At 43.1% G+C, this 12907-nt stretch overlaps 2 protein-coding genes across 6 annotated transcripts; one reads left to right on the top strand and one right to left on the bottom strand.

Moving 5' to 3' along the window:
* Positions 1-6244: 6244 nt before the first annotated feature.
* On the bottom strand, positions 6245-6775 carry LOC140221828 (uncharacterized). The gene is made up of 2 exons (XM_072291799.1): positions 6611-6775; positions 6245-6499 (listed from the first exon to the last, which is right to left on the bottom strand). Exons 1-2 carry the CDS (start codon positions 6773-6775, stop codon positions 6245-6247), a joined length of 420 nt encoding a protein of 139 aa, XP_072147900.1.
* A 2570-nt stretch (positions 6776-9345) lies between these two features.
* On the top strand, positions 9346-12277 carry LOC117844096 (probable E3 ubiquitin-protein ligase XBOS34). Of its 5 annotated transcripts, none has more exons than XR_004637872.2 (6): positions 9346-9531; positions 9609-9802; positions 9905-10010; positions 10315-11016; positions 11243-11328; positions 11587-12277. XR_004637872.2 is itself a non-coding variant. In XM_034724869.2 (6 exons), exons 3-6 carry the CDS (start codon positions 9990-9992, stop codon positions 11899-11901), a joined length of 543 nt encoding a protein of 180 aa, XP_034580760.1. In that variant the 5' UTR covers positions 9346-9531; positions 9686-9802; positions 9905-9989; the 3' UTR covers positions 11902-12277. The 5 variants fall into 5 exon arrangements, 4 of the variants coding, with proteins under 4 accessions (XP_034580760.1, XP_034580757.1, XP_034580758.1 ...); XM_034724869.2 differs by having other exon boundaries at positions 9686-9802; positions 10914-11016; positions 11569-12277; XM_034724866.2 differs by having other exon boundaries at positions 10914-11016; positions 11569-12277.
* Positions 12278-12907: the final 630 nt, after the last annotated feature.

Below are 12907 nucleotides of genomic sequence, written 5' to 3'. Positions count from 1 at the left end.
AGTGTAGTGTAAGGCTAATTCAAGGTATGGCTAAGGCATAAATAACATTCGCTTTTAATTAAGTTGGTCAAGTTTTATTAGCAATTAACTAAGTATAAGTTCATACCACCCGAAATTAAACATGAACATAAATAAAGTAAACAACATATGCATGAAATGATAACAAGTTAAATCCATCTTCCGATAATATTATCATGTGAGGGTCCAGGCCGCTCTTAACCGTGAGCACGGCTGATCGATCAGTTTAACACTCTGCAGAGGTGGCACATCTTTACCCACAAGTCGCGTAAAAGTTCAAAGAACTTTGGACCCAACCATGCGGTGTTTGCAAGGCACCATACCACACTTCCGAGGTGTGATTGCATAGGGACGCTACAAGGCCTTTACAAAGATTCATTAATCAGTGGTAACCCGCTAAGGTTTCGGTGTCTGGCATGCACCACCCATCCCAGGTAAAATGCAACGACTCAGTCCCCCCTCTTGCCTCATCACGAGTAAGGTCACCCCAGACTAAGGTTTCTAATTAATCAGCCAAGACCAGAGCCATTTAGTCTTGTGGTAGCACTGTTTTCCTGGGTGGTTCTCCATGTTCCGATTAACAAATAATGATCTTGTCTTAATGAAAGGTATAACAGAAGTAAGCAAGATTAAGCATTGTGTTTAGTTAAACCACCATGTACCAAGCAAGCACTAAGCATGAGCTACCCAACATAAAGTAAGCCGGTTGGTCAAGGCAAAGGTAAATCAATCTAGGCGAACCTTAATTGGGACCCATCAATTTAATCTTAACATGTGCATAGCATAAATGTTGAGTACGAGAAAGTAAAGGTGTATAGGACGAAAAGGTAGTGATCAAGGACACGACTTGCCTTCTTGGCCTTGCTCCTGCTGTTCGTACTCCTCGAAGGCTTGATCTGCAACTCCCTCGAACTGCGGGGCGTCTACACGCGTCACACGAGCACATACAAGCAAACATGGGCAAAAAGTAAGAAAACAGTACACCAAATATAGTCAAACAGAGAAAACAAGCTTAAAAAGATGATCTACGCTTTAAAACGAACACGTGGATATAAAGAACGCGAAAAACGGAGTTAAGATGCAAAAGATATGATTAAAACAAGATCCAGGGACTTTTCTGTGAGAAAAACAAAACTTTTAGGGCCTATCCGCGAAAACCGAGGGCTTATACGTAATTATGCGTATAAACCGAGGGTCTGACGTGTAAAAACATCAAACCCGGACGGCGGGTTGATTTCTGGAAAGCTCAAGGGTTAAACCGAAAAATGCGAGGACAGATCTGTAAATACTTTCAACGCGATCTGGACCGCGGGTTAATTTGCGGAAAAGGTAGGGGCTTAAGTGCAAAAGCGGCGCGGCGCGGCTCAGTTGACCGGTACGCGGCCGGATTGACTCGCCGTGAGCCGTCGGATCAAGATCCGACGGTTGCGGTCGTCGATGACTCGCGGGCGGCGGCGGGAAAAAGAACGGCGGCGGCAGCTAGCGGCGGCGCGCGACGGCGAGCGGCGGCGGGTCGCCGGAGTAACCCGAAACGGCGCTCCGGGGCACCGTTTGACGCGCGGGTTGCACCAGAAGAAAGAGGAGGGCGCGGCGAACTCATTTTTGGTGTCCTTGCCGACGGGGGCTCACTGGAGGCGGCGAACGACGGCGGGGAAGAGGCGGCGGCGCTGGGAGCTCGGGCGCTAGGGTTTGGGGAGCTGTGGCGCTGGTGTTTGGCGGAGGAGACCGGGAGGAGGCGGTGGCTTTTATAGGGGCTTGGAGATAGAGGCCCCGGGTTTGAATCCCCCAGAGGATTCGGAGCGGAAGAGGGAGTACCGGGCGGAGACGGCGACGCGGCGGTTGCGGAAATCTGGCTGGAGGTGGGAGACGATGGCGGGCCCCACCTGTCGGCGGCCGCGGGTGAAGGCGGGCTGGCGCTGTTACACGGGCCGGCGCGCGTGCGCTCGTGGGCCGCGGAGGAAAAAGGGCGAGCGGGCGAGCGGAGCAGGCCGAGCGGAAGAAAAGAGGAGGCGGGGTGCTGGGCCGCGGGAAGGAGCGACGGGCCGCGCGGGAGAAAAAGAAAGGGGGCCGGCGGGCTGCTTCGCGGGCCGGTGAGGATGGGGCGGCCAGGCCGAAAGAGGAAGGGGGCGCGGGTGATGCTGGGCCGCAAGAAGAAAAAGAAAGGGAGGGAAAGGGGAGATGCGGCCCAGGAAGGAGAAGAAGAAAATGAAAAAGAGAGAGAAAAAGAAATGGTTTTGGAATTTGAATTCAAATTTGGAAATTCAAAATTTGAATCAAACTCAAGCAATCAAAATAAATGCACCAGCATGAATGCACAAATAATTCCTATGATGAATTAATTGAATTAAAGAAAATGAATTTAAATGCCTAGAATTTAAGTGACACCCTAATTTGAGCAAATTTTAATGAATTTAAATTATTCAAAATTTTGGGTGTTACACTATGACACTTTCTCTGACAAAGTGATAATCAACCTCAATGTGTTTAGTCCTAGCATGAAATACTGAATTTGTAGAGAGATACTTAGCTCCAATGTTATCACACCACAATTTTGCAGCTGGAGGACTCGAGATACCTATCTCTTTCAACAATGTCTGAATCCACATGATTTCTGCAATAGCATTAGCAATTGCCTTGTACTCTGCCTTTGTGCTTGATCTAGAAACTGCTTGTTTCCGAGCACTCCAGGAAACTAAGTTTGTACCCAAGAAAATAGCAAAACCACCAGTAGACCTTCTGTCATCTGGCGACCCTGCCCAATCTGCATATGAGAAACCATTGATCAACATGGAGCTAGACTTGCTGATTTTTAACCCAGTCTTCATGCTATGTTTCATGTATCTCAAAATCCTTTTAACCGCAGCCCAATGCACCATAGTAGGAGCATGTAAGAATTGACACACTTTGTTGACAGAGAATGCTATATCAGGTCTTGTGAGAGTTAAGTACTGAAGAACACCAACTATACTTCTATATTGTGTGGAATCAATGACACCTAAAGGAGTTCCTTCAAAGGCTGAAAGCTTCTCACTAGTTGAAAGCGGGGTATTTATAGGTCTACAATCTGGCATGTTCACTCTTTTCAAAAGATCCAAAGCATATTTATCTTGGGAGAGAATAATACCATCACGCACCTTGTTTACTTCAATACCCAAGAATAAATGTAGATCTCCCAAATCTTTTAGCGCAAAGTCTTGCTTTAAGTTGTGCAACAGACCTGATGTATCTTTCTGAGTAGAGCTTGCAACAATTATATCATCCACATATATCAATACAAAAATAGTTATCCCTCCTTTATTAAAATAGAACAAGGATGTATCTGCCTTAGAAGCACTGAAACTGAGATCAAGTAACTTGGAGCTGAGTCTTGCATACCACAGTCGAGGGGCTTGTTTCAAGCCATATAGTGCTTTGCCAAGCTTACACACATAATTGGGCTTGGTTTTATCTTCATATCCAGAAGTTTCTCATGTAGACCTCCTCCTCTAGAATGGCATGTAAAAAAGTATTTTGTACATCTAACTACCTCAAACTCCAACCTCTTGAAATTGCAATAGAGAGAATAGTTCTAATTGTAGCCATCTTTACCACTGGATTGGATGTATCCTCATAATCAACACCATACCTTTGCTTGAAACCCTTCACAACTAGGCGAGCTCTATATCTATCTAGACTCCCATCAACCTTACGCTTGATTTTATAAACCCATTTGCAATCAATAACATTTCGACCCTTTAAAGGTGGGACCAGTCACCATGTCTTGTTTTTCATTAATGCATCATACTCTATATTCATAGCATCCCTCCAATCTTTATTACCCAAGGCTTCATCTATGTGTTGTGGTTCACCACTTGAAGTAAAACAAGTGTAGCAAATTGAGCCATCAGTATATACCATGGTCTTGCGAATGCCATCCTGTAGTCGAGTGCGAGCTTGAGGTGGCTCCAGAGGAGCTAGTTCAGAAGCTAGAGTACCTGATGGAGGAGCAGCTCCAAAAGATCTCGCAACTAGATTCGCAGAAGATCCCACGAGCGGATTCGGTGAAGATCCCAAAGGGGATGTTGTTGGGGACGACTACGCCTGCTCCAACGTGTTTCCCCCCTCGAACCGAAGCCAGGCGTGTGACGGGAGAGGAGACAGCACTGACAGTCATTGTCGGCAAGTCGGGCACCAGGCGACGCGTGTTGTCGCATGGTTGAGGGGGCACCGCGCGATTGCTTGGAGGGACCAGCGTGTCGTGTGCCGCACACGACGTGTCAGTATGCGAGTGGCCCGAGCAGGATTGGGCAAGAATTTCCGCCGCAGCTACTCCGGCAGCTGGATTCGCTGCTAATCCTAAGGGAGAATCAACTTCGGTTGAAGAGCCATGCTTGCCAGGGACTGCCTATTCCTGCATATTTGCTGCGTCTACACAAATTTCATCAATGTTATGCAAATTAGACATATGATCAGCCATGAATTCATTCCCAGTAAAAGAGCTCCTTAGCAAGGGTGGAAGGAGAAGAATTTCTTATATGAGCTTAGGACCAGCATTTAATTGGAGATTTGAGAAGGGAAAAACATTCTCATCAAAGACAACATCACGAGAGATGTAGACCGGCCCTGTGAAACATCAAGTCATTTGAAGCCTTTGCGCAAATTACTATAACCAAGGAACGTGCATTGTTTGGAATGAAACTCAAGTTTTCGTTTGTTATAAGGACGGAGATTTGGCTAACATGCGCACCCAAAGGTCCTGAGAGATGAGTAGTCAGGTTTTGTTTTGAAGAGGATTTCTAATGGATTCAAGTAATTGAGGACAATATTAGGTGTACGATTAATTAGGTAGGTTGCTGTGAGGAACGCCTCATCCCAGTATTTCAAGGGCATATGTGCATGAGCAAGAAGAGACAAGCCTACATCAACAATGTCCCTATGTTTGCGCTCGGCAGCCCCATTCTGTTGGTGCGCATGGGGCAAGATACAAGATGAGATATCCCAACTTTTGTAAAGAAAGAGCTTAGTTTCTCATATTCACCTCCCCAATCGGTTTGGATAGCAAGAATCTTTCGATCAAAGAGACATTCAACAAGAGCTTGGAAATCATGGAATTTTTGAAAAACTTCAGATTTGAACTGGAGGAGGTAAACCCATGCAAACTTGCTGAAATCATCCACAAAACTAACATAATATTTAAACCTTCCAGCCGAATTGGGGGCAAGCCCCACACATCAGAAAAAACAAGCTCTAATGGCGAGTTTGATGACTCTTTGCTTGTTGACAAGCATCACACATTGAATCTTTATTGGACTCAAAATAATGAAGAAGATTATGACTCCTAATGACTCTCTCAACTATGGGGACAGCAGGGTGCCCAAGATGACTATGCCATCAATCAAACGAAGGTTTATTGACTCCAAAAACTTGTGTTATGGCTGGTGCGGGTGGAATTGGATAGAGCCTTCTCCAATATGGTCCTCTAAGAAGAATGCTCCTCATGTCCCGATCCTTTATACAAAAGAAGTTTGGATGAAATTCTAAGAAAACATTATTATCTGATGCGAGACAATGAACGGAGACTAGATTTTTCTTAGTAGATGGAACATGTAAGACATTATTTAGATTGAGATCACGATTGGGAGTATGAATAATGGATTGACCAGTATGTCTAATATGCATACCTGCACTGCTTGAGGTGTGTATTTGTTCCGTACCATTGTATTTCTCATGGACGGGCAGCTTCTCTAGATCGCTCGCAATGTGGTAAGTGGTGCTCATGTCAGTGTACCAAGTTGTGTTGATATTGTAGGAGCTTGTAGCTACAGCCACATGCCTTTCTTCAGGCATGTAGTCTTCCTTGAACCGATGCCAGCACTTGTCAGCGGTATGATCAACCTTGAGGCACACCTGGCAAGTTGGCCGCGATTTGCTACTGCTAGGGTTGCCATGGTATACATTGTTACTGTGACCAGTGCCACGGCTAGAGTTGGATCCTTGACGTGGAGCGTTGTTGTTGAAGTTGTTGTAGTTCTCGCCGTTGCCGCACCCATTGACGCCATTGCCATGGCCACGGCTATTGCCGCCATGACCACAGTTGTTGTTTCCACCGCGGCCACCCCGATTCGCCAGATTGACAGATGAACCGGAGTTGCCTCCATGGATCATTTCCATGCGCGTCTCAAATCGCTGACTTGCCTCCATGGATCAGTTCCATGCGCGTCTCAAATCGCTGACTTGCCTCCATGGATCAGTTCCATGCGCGTCTCAAATCGCTGACGGGAACCGGCTCCACCCTTTCAACAAGGATAAAGACAATGGGATCGAAGTCGTGGTTGAGGCCGGTGATTATGTACTCCACAAGCTCTTCATCTTCAAGTGGTCTCCCGGCGGAAGCCATCTCATCGCTGAGAGTCCTCAACTTCCCAACATACTCCACAATAGTTTGATTCCCCCTTTGGGCTGTTGCGAGAGCAAGGCGCGTGTTGACTGCACGCGCCCTAGTCTGTGATGAGAACATTGTCTCAATTGCAAACCACGCTTGCGCCACGGTCTCCTTCGTGGCTACTTGAGCCATCACCTCCCTTCAAAGAGAGGAGAGGATAAAGCTTAGGACCTGCTGGTCCGTGGCGTACCACTCTTCATACGCCGGATTGGAGACTTGCACTGGCTTGTCATTGATCTTCCCCTCGATCTCCTTGGCAGGGGCAAACATGGCACCAATGAGGTGCCTGACGAGGTGTGATCCTCTGGCAGCTGCAAGGACTTGCGCCTTCCACATGGCATGGTCTTGGAAAGCTTCACCGAGATGGCCATGCCGACCAAGGGGTTGACAAGAGCGGAGGAGGAGGAAGCCATGGTGGGATTGGATTGAATCTAGATGGTGTTTGTGGCTCTGATTACCATGTAAAACTCAGAGGTGCGGAAGCACTTGGATGGGAATGCCGTGACCTTTGGCTCGACCAGCGGTGTGTGTTTATATAGATGAGGAAAATCCCCTTATGTGAATTTACGTCAAATATCTGCAAGGTAGTTGTAGCCGGCTAGGATATCTTCTAGTTACAACAAACCAAATTGATTACAACAACTACTAACAGATATCCCAGCCGATCTCAACTTCCATGACATGTTACATATTGAATGACATGTTACATTGATTATCTAACACTGCATGCCCTGCTTGAAGGATAGAACATCCAAGAATGGGGCGTGCCCTGTTTGCCGTGCCACGATCAACCAGGTTCTCCGCCTCTATCCAGTTTGAGGATTAGAAAACGTCGGGCTTGGAAAGTTTGCAATTGATGGTTTTTTCTCTAAGTGTTGATGGGAATATGTCCATCAAAAAAATTATGACTTCTATGTATATATGTGCTGCCATGTGTATGTACATGTTTTAAGAGTTAAGACAACATGTTATGATTATTGCAGCTACTGAACTTGATTCAAAATACTTTTGTTGCTCTCTGCTGAAATTCTCAGTTGAGCATGTGTGTAGAGTTCTTCTCAGATGATGCTGATGTGAACAGGTTATGCTTTTGTCATCATCAATTTTTGTTACTACTTAAAGATTTAAAAAATTAATCTCAGCAAAAATTATTTTTTCCTGTCTCAGTTCTTTTGCCAGACTAATGCTGACAGCTTTACATGAGCAAACTTTTTTTAGTTCAAGAACATTTACATATCTCCAGGATTAAAGAAGCAAGGGCACAATTGAAACTGCTATTAGGAATCATTGCCATAAAAGATTCAGTATCAATGGCAAATTACACACGGTTACAATAATTCAGTTGCAATAAATATATGGTAGATGGTTTTTAGAGCAGATTGTCAAAAATCTGTCTGTATTAATCTAATACTACAAAAGATGTTCTAAGAAAAATCTATTTATTATATCACAGATGGTTTTCATAAGAGAACCGTGTAACATGTATAGTCAACACGTACACATTTTCTTTGAAAATTGTTTTCGACTGTCTTGATGTAAGAACCATATAAACTGTATGTATTCATCATTGACAGCTTTTCTTTAAGAATCATCCATAAAAACATCTCTTTTCTGTAAAATCATTGGTATGTATATGGCCATGGCATAGGTTATTGAGAAATTTGTCTATATTGTAGCCATTGCAGATAATTTTCAAAAACGTGTTTGTAATTCAACATACACATTTTTTATAATTTAATTGATTTTTGTATTAGATTTGTTGGAGGGATATATCATATCATTCAGATTTATAAAATATTTTTCAAACTTGCCAATCTTATTAAAAAATGGAATCCGCACCGTTATGATATTTTCATTGGTGAAGTCCAAAGAAGATGTCTCAAAGTTCTTTTTTCCCTAGTGATTATAAAATATATTAAAAATAAAACAAAGTTCAAACAAGTATAAAATAAAGGAACAAAAGTTGAAAAATAGAAGTTCGAAAGAAAAGGTTACTAATAAACTCTCTAGCCACTCCTCAATTGCTAGCTAGTGGCATTCTTGCTCTATGAATAACCATGGCAAGAAGTCTTTTGAAACTCTCCTTGCATCAGGCAATACTTGGTTAGTGTGCTCAAATATGAAGTTATTTCTTGCTGTCCATATACTCCAAGTCACTATTATAATAATCTCCATGAAAAATAGATATTGCTAGCTGTCTATCAGCTTTCTAGGATTTCAAAGGGATTGTTACGATCATGGCTTTGGATGTTAAAGAGTGCCCAACTTGCGCAAAGTTGCAGTGCAAGACATGTTCTAGTGATTCTTCCGTTTGATTTGTACGTGGTACACAGTGGTAGGATTGGATTTCCATCTTTTTCCTCTTCAGTAGTTTCCTAATTCCAGAAAGGATACAAAAAAATTACAATTTTATTTGAGGTGCGGATGGATATGATACCTCTGTCCACTATATTTAATTGCTAAACTCAACTCACTTATCAATATGAACACTTGTCAGTGCTAATATTGTCATAATAATTGCTGATTTGTATTATCTTCATTTTTGAAATATATGATGTTAATTAATTGGCTTGTCCTAAGTAAAGAGAGAAATAAAATATGCTAATTATCACTAATCATTGTACTAATGATCATAATTAGCAAGGTGGATGACTCCATCCACTATTTCTTAGTGGACTGGCTCTGCCTAGCATCTAGCGGGATATTTTTGATACGAAACATCTTATCTATCCTATTCCACCTACTAAAGACGAACCGCGATCTCCATACCATCCTCGTCCAATCAACCAAACACACCTAATAAATTGTTTCAGTGGCAAATCTGCAAAACTAAAAGCAAGAGTTGGCAAAGTGCAAGTGCTGGAACGGTGGGGCCGTAGAAAAGGCCAATAAGAAGGAGACGCCTGGCAGGCACAGTGCAGGGAGGGGGAGCCGAACAGGCAGAACGGGACTGCAGACGCGTTTGTTCTTTCTCCTTCCCCAAAACCCTCTCCTCTCCAAAGAGAATTCACCAAATCTAGTAATCTACAACCCTATCAGAGATCCATCGATTGATTTGCTCAAGTCTCCGCGTCAAGGCATCATCATCACCCGTGAGTGATCGTCGGGTTTCTTTGGCAGGTTTCTCAGAATTTGTTCTTGGTTGTACTTAATTCCTTACTTCTTTCAGAAATGCTTCATCCGTGCGTTGATTGTTCTCCTCCCCTGCCTCCGCCTCCATTCCCTTGACCTTTCTGGTGATTCCAGATGGGTGCCTGCAAAAGCAAGCAACTGTTGCCGCTGGATCGGCAGCTGCACAACGAGGTGCCTTACGGCAGCGTCGATCGAATTCGAGCCCTCCGAGCGCAGGGCGCAGACCTCGAGGTAATTAACGATCACAGAAATTTAGCTCTAGCTCTCGTTAATTTGCTTGGAAATTGGTTGATCAGTAATGTGCTTATGTTGGGTTAAATGTTTGCTTCTCAGTCGACTGACTCACTCGGGAAGACCCCCCTGATGAAGGCGAGCATGTGGCGTGGAATGGCCCTGTTGCTTATTGAATTGGGGGCTGATGTCAATGCTTACCGACGGGGTATGTAGGAATTCTATTCCCATGTCTTCTATTCCTCCAATGATGCACGAAAGGTGATTTGCACAAATTCATTGGACCAATAGGACGCAGTTACTTCTATCTTTTGTTGTGATTTTCACAAATGCTCCCTCACATCTATCATTCCTGCTCTTGTTAGAAAGGTAGCGTTTTTGCAATTTGTGATCCTTCCAAACACTGACAAGGCTACGTGTGCGTGATAGATTCGTGCCTAAATAAATGCTTATTAATTGAGGTTACTATTTTGTTATAATGTCCATGATTGCCTCCCATCTCCAAATGGCAGGATCACGTGCGACCACATTGCATCATGCTGCCATTTCTGGTGCTAAGACGGCTGTCGAATTACTTATCATACATGGAAGTATATGATAATGCACAATACATGATATCTTTGATTTGCTTCATTCCATGCATCATGTACTTCTGTGTAAATACCCCTTTTGCTGTATTCTTGCAGCCAATCTTTATATAAGAAATGAGTATATCATGATAGCTGTGGAATCATGATAGCAACACATTGTCAATCCTGGCTGTGGAGTCATGATAGCAACACATTGTAGATACATACACGGTAAGGAGGTGCAGCCAGGATTGACAAAAAAGGGAAACCATTGACAAATGGCTGGGGTGCATCTGAATTCTCTCTTTTTTTAGTACCACAATTGAAAGTTATGCCACCTTCTGTTGTTGCAGTGCAAGAATATAGAAACAATTTCAATAGAGCTAAGGTCATCACCTTTGGTTTTCAATGTAGTGCTTTGTTTTCCTCAGTGGTTGTAGTGATCTACTTCCTTTGTTGCAATGTATATTTTGTTCAATTTGATGGCTGTCTGATACTAGAATCGCATCTTTGTGAAATTTCTTTTTCACGTGGATAAGCAGGATCCTAAACCACATGCTGTAATTCAACTATGGAAATCTCAAATTGAGGAAGGAAATCTTAATGAGCAAGACCCTTCCGTAATCATTTTTGACAAAGACACAGGTACATTTTTTTTTATTTTTCAAGTTACAGGTTTTGCAACTTCTAGATGGTTGTATATTTGTTAATTCTTGTTTCTGTTGTTGGCTACTTTCTTTGTTGATATGATTTCCGTCTTGTAGAAAGACATCTTGATAATTCCTTTTATTTTTTAGTTATTGCAGTTTATGCTAGGGACAGTGACTGCATAGTGATTCCTTTTAAAATTTTGTTGAGATGTTCTGTGCAGAAAGTCGATACGAGATCTTATCAGCTGATGAAGGTGACAAACAGATGCTTCATCGGTTTTATGATGCATTTCGTGGCACAGCCGAGGTAACTTCCTGTAGTGTTTTCCATGCTCGTTAGTTTTACCATTTTATATCCTTATCATCTGAGTGCTATTTCTTCATCTTCTTTAACTGAATTCAGTCTAACTGGGGCCTGTGCTTAAACAATTTAATTTGCTTCTACAAATAGATGTGTAACTATAGTAATAACAATGTAAGGTGTAGTGTTTGGACTAATTTGAATTAATTTGCAAATTTTAAACTCCTTGCTGATAACATGATATAGTTTTCACTTTCTGTTCAGGTTTCCAACAGGGTTCCAGTACAACCAACAGAGCCACCAATACCAAGTTCACTACCTGCAAATTCATCTTTGGCACTCAGGTATGCTGGGTTAGCAAGGGCCATCAATGCATTAGTGCAATCAGCTAAAGCAGAGGGAGTTCCCAATGCGTCAAGTGCAAACACAGATGGCTGGCGAAGCCTTCAAAGGAACTCTCTCAATAGATACAGCAGACAGGATGCTACTGCACCTTCGATGATAAGTGGCCATGCTCAAGTCGATGCCGCAAGAAGCAGTAGATTCAATGGAAGGGGCGTGCCAGTGAACAAGTTATAACCAAAAGAATCCAGACGCAAGCTCTGCTGAACCTGTGAAAAGCGAAGCTAAAAATGTGAACAGCAGTGGTAATCCATGGCGCAGATGTGTTATATGTTTGGATGCCCCGGTCGAAGGTGCCTGTGTCCCGTGCGGCCACATGGCTTTCTGCATGCCCTGCTTGAAGGATATAAAATCCAAGAATGGGGCGTGCCCTATTTGCTGTGCCACAATCAACCAGATTATCCGCCTCTATCTTGTTTGAGGAGTAGGCTTGGAAAATTGGCAATTCATATAGCTTTCCTATAAGTTTCAGATGGCGATGTCTCTATCTTGAAATTTTTGATTGCACAGTTCATACTGCAATGAGATGGTCTGATGGGAATTGCTTGAGCTAGGAGCCCCCTACTATAGGGCAGTTGCCATGTGCACCTATCTGTTTTAAGACTATTTTGCGTGACACGGCACTTGACACATTATGCATTTATGCTATTTGCTAGTCGTTGAAACTCTCATCTGTACTGCACATCTGTGTGATGCTTTTTCAAGGTTGAGCTGATGCTCGTCATAATATGAGCCAAAAATTATATTTTTGTCATCAGTGGTTGAGGCTGCTGCCTGCTGGACCGGAAGCATAGAAGGTGGCTGTTACTCTCTTCAGTCTTTAGCTTTGCTAAATAGTGATACCATTTTGCTCCAATTACACAAACATGTTCATTACATTTCAAGGTTATGACCGATTATCAATAAAACAATAGGATTATAATTGATTATCCAAGCACATGGTATTTGCACTAAAAGGAGCTGACCCGATTTGATTTCTGATGAGGGTGGCTTTGACAGTCGGTAAATTGGGGTACACTGTAGGTGCTTGGTGATTTATCTACTTAAGAAAATATTATGAAAAAATAATATGGAACTTGATACGGGTTTGTTATTATTTGCCACTGCCACTGCAACCAATTTTTTGCCAACAGGCATATTCACTTTGCCCAACATCCTGATCAAATATGTCATTAGGGACAAT

This window comes from Setaria viridis, chromosome 2, assembly GCF_005286985.2.
Source record: "Setaria viridis chromosome 2, Setaria_viridis_v4.0, whole genome shotgun sequence".
Classification (NCBI taxonomy): domain Eukaryota; kingdom Viridiplantae; phylum Streptophyta; class Magnoliopsida; order Poales; family Poaceae; genus Setaria; species Setaria viridis.
The sequence above is the reverse complement of the archived record's forward strand: the minus strand, read 5'-3'. Positions and strand labels throughout refer to the sequence as shown.

Coding starts and splice junctions, on each gene's coding strand:
- LOC140221828 (XM_072291799.1), bottom strand. CDS start 6,775: ATGTGGAAGGCGCAAGTCCTTGCAGCTGCCAGAGGATCACACCTCGTC. Junction 6,500..6,610: donor GGTACGCCACGGACCAGCAG/GTCCTAAGCTTT, acceptor TTCTCATCACAG/ACTAGGGCGCGTGCAGTCAA.
- LOC117844096 (XM_034724869.2), top strand. CDS start 9,990: ATGTCAATGCTTACCGACGGG. Junction 11,017..11,242: donor CATTTTTGACAAAGACACAG/GTACATTTTTTT, acceptor TGTTCTGTGCAG/AAAGTCGATACGAGATCTTA. Junction 11,329..11,568: donor CATTTCGTGGCACAGCCGAG/GTAACTTCCTGT, acceptor AACATGATATAG/TTTTCACTTTCTGTTCAGGT.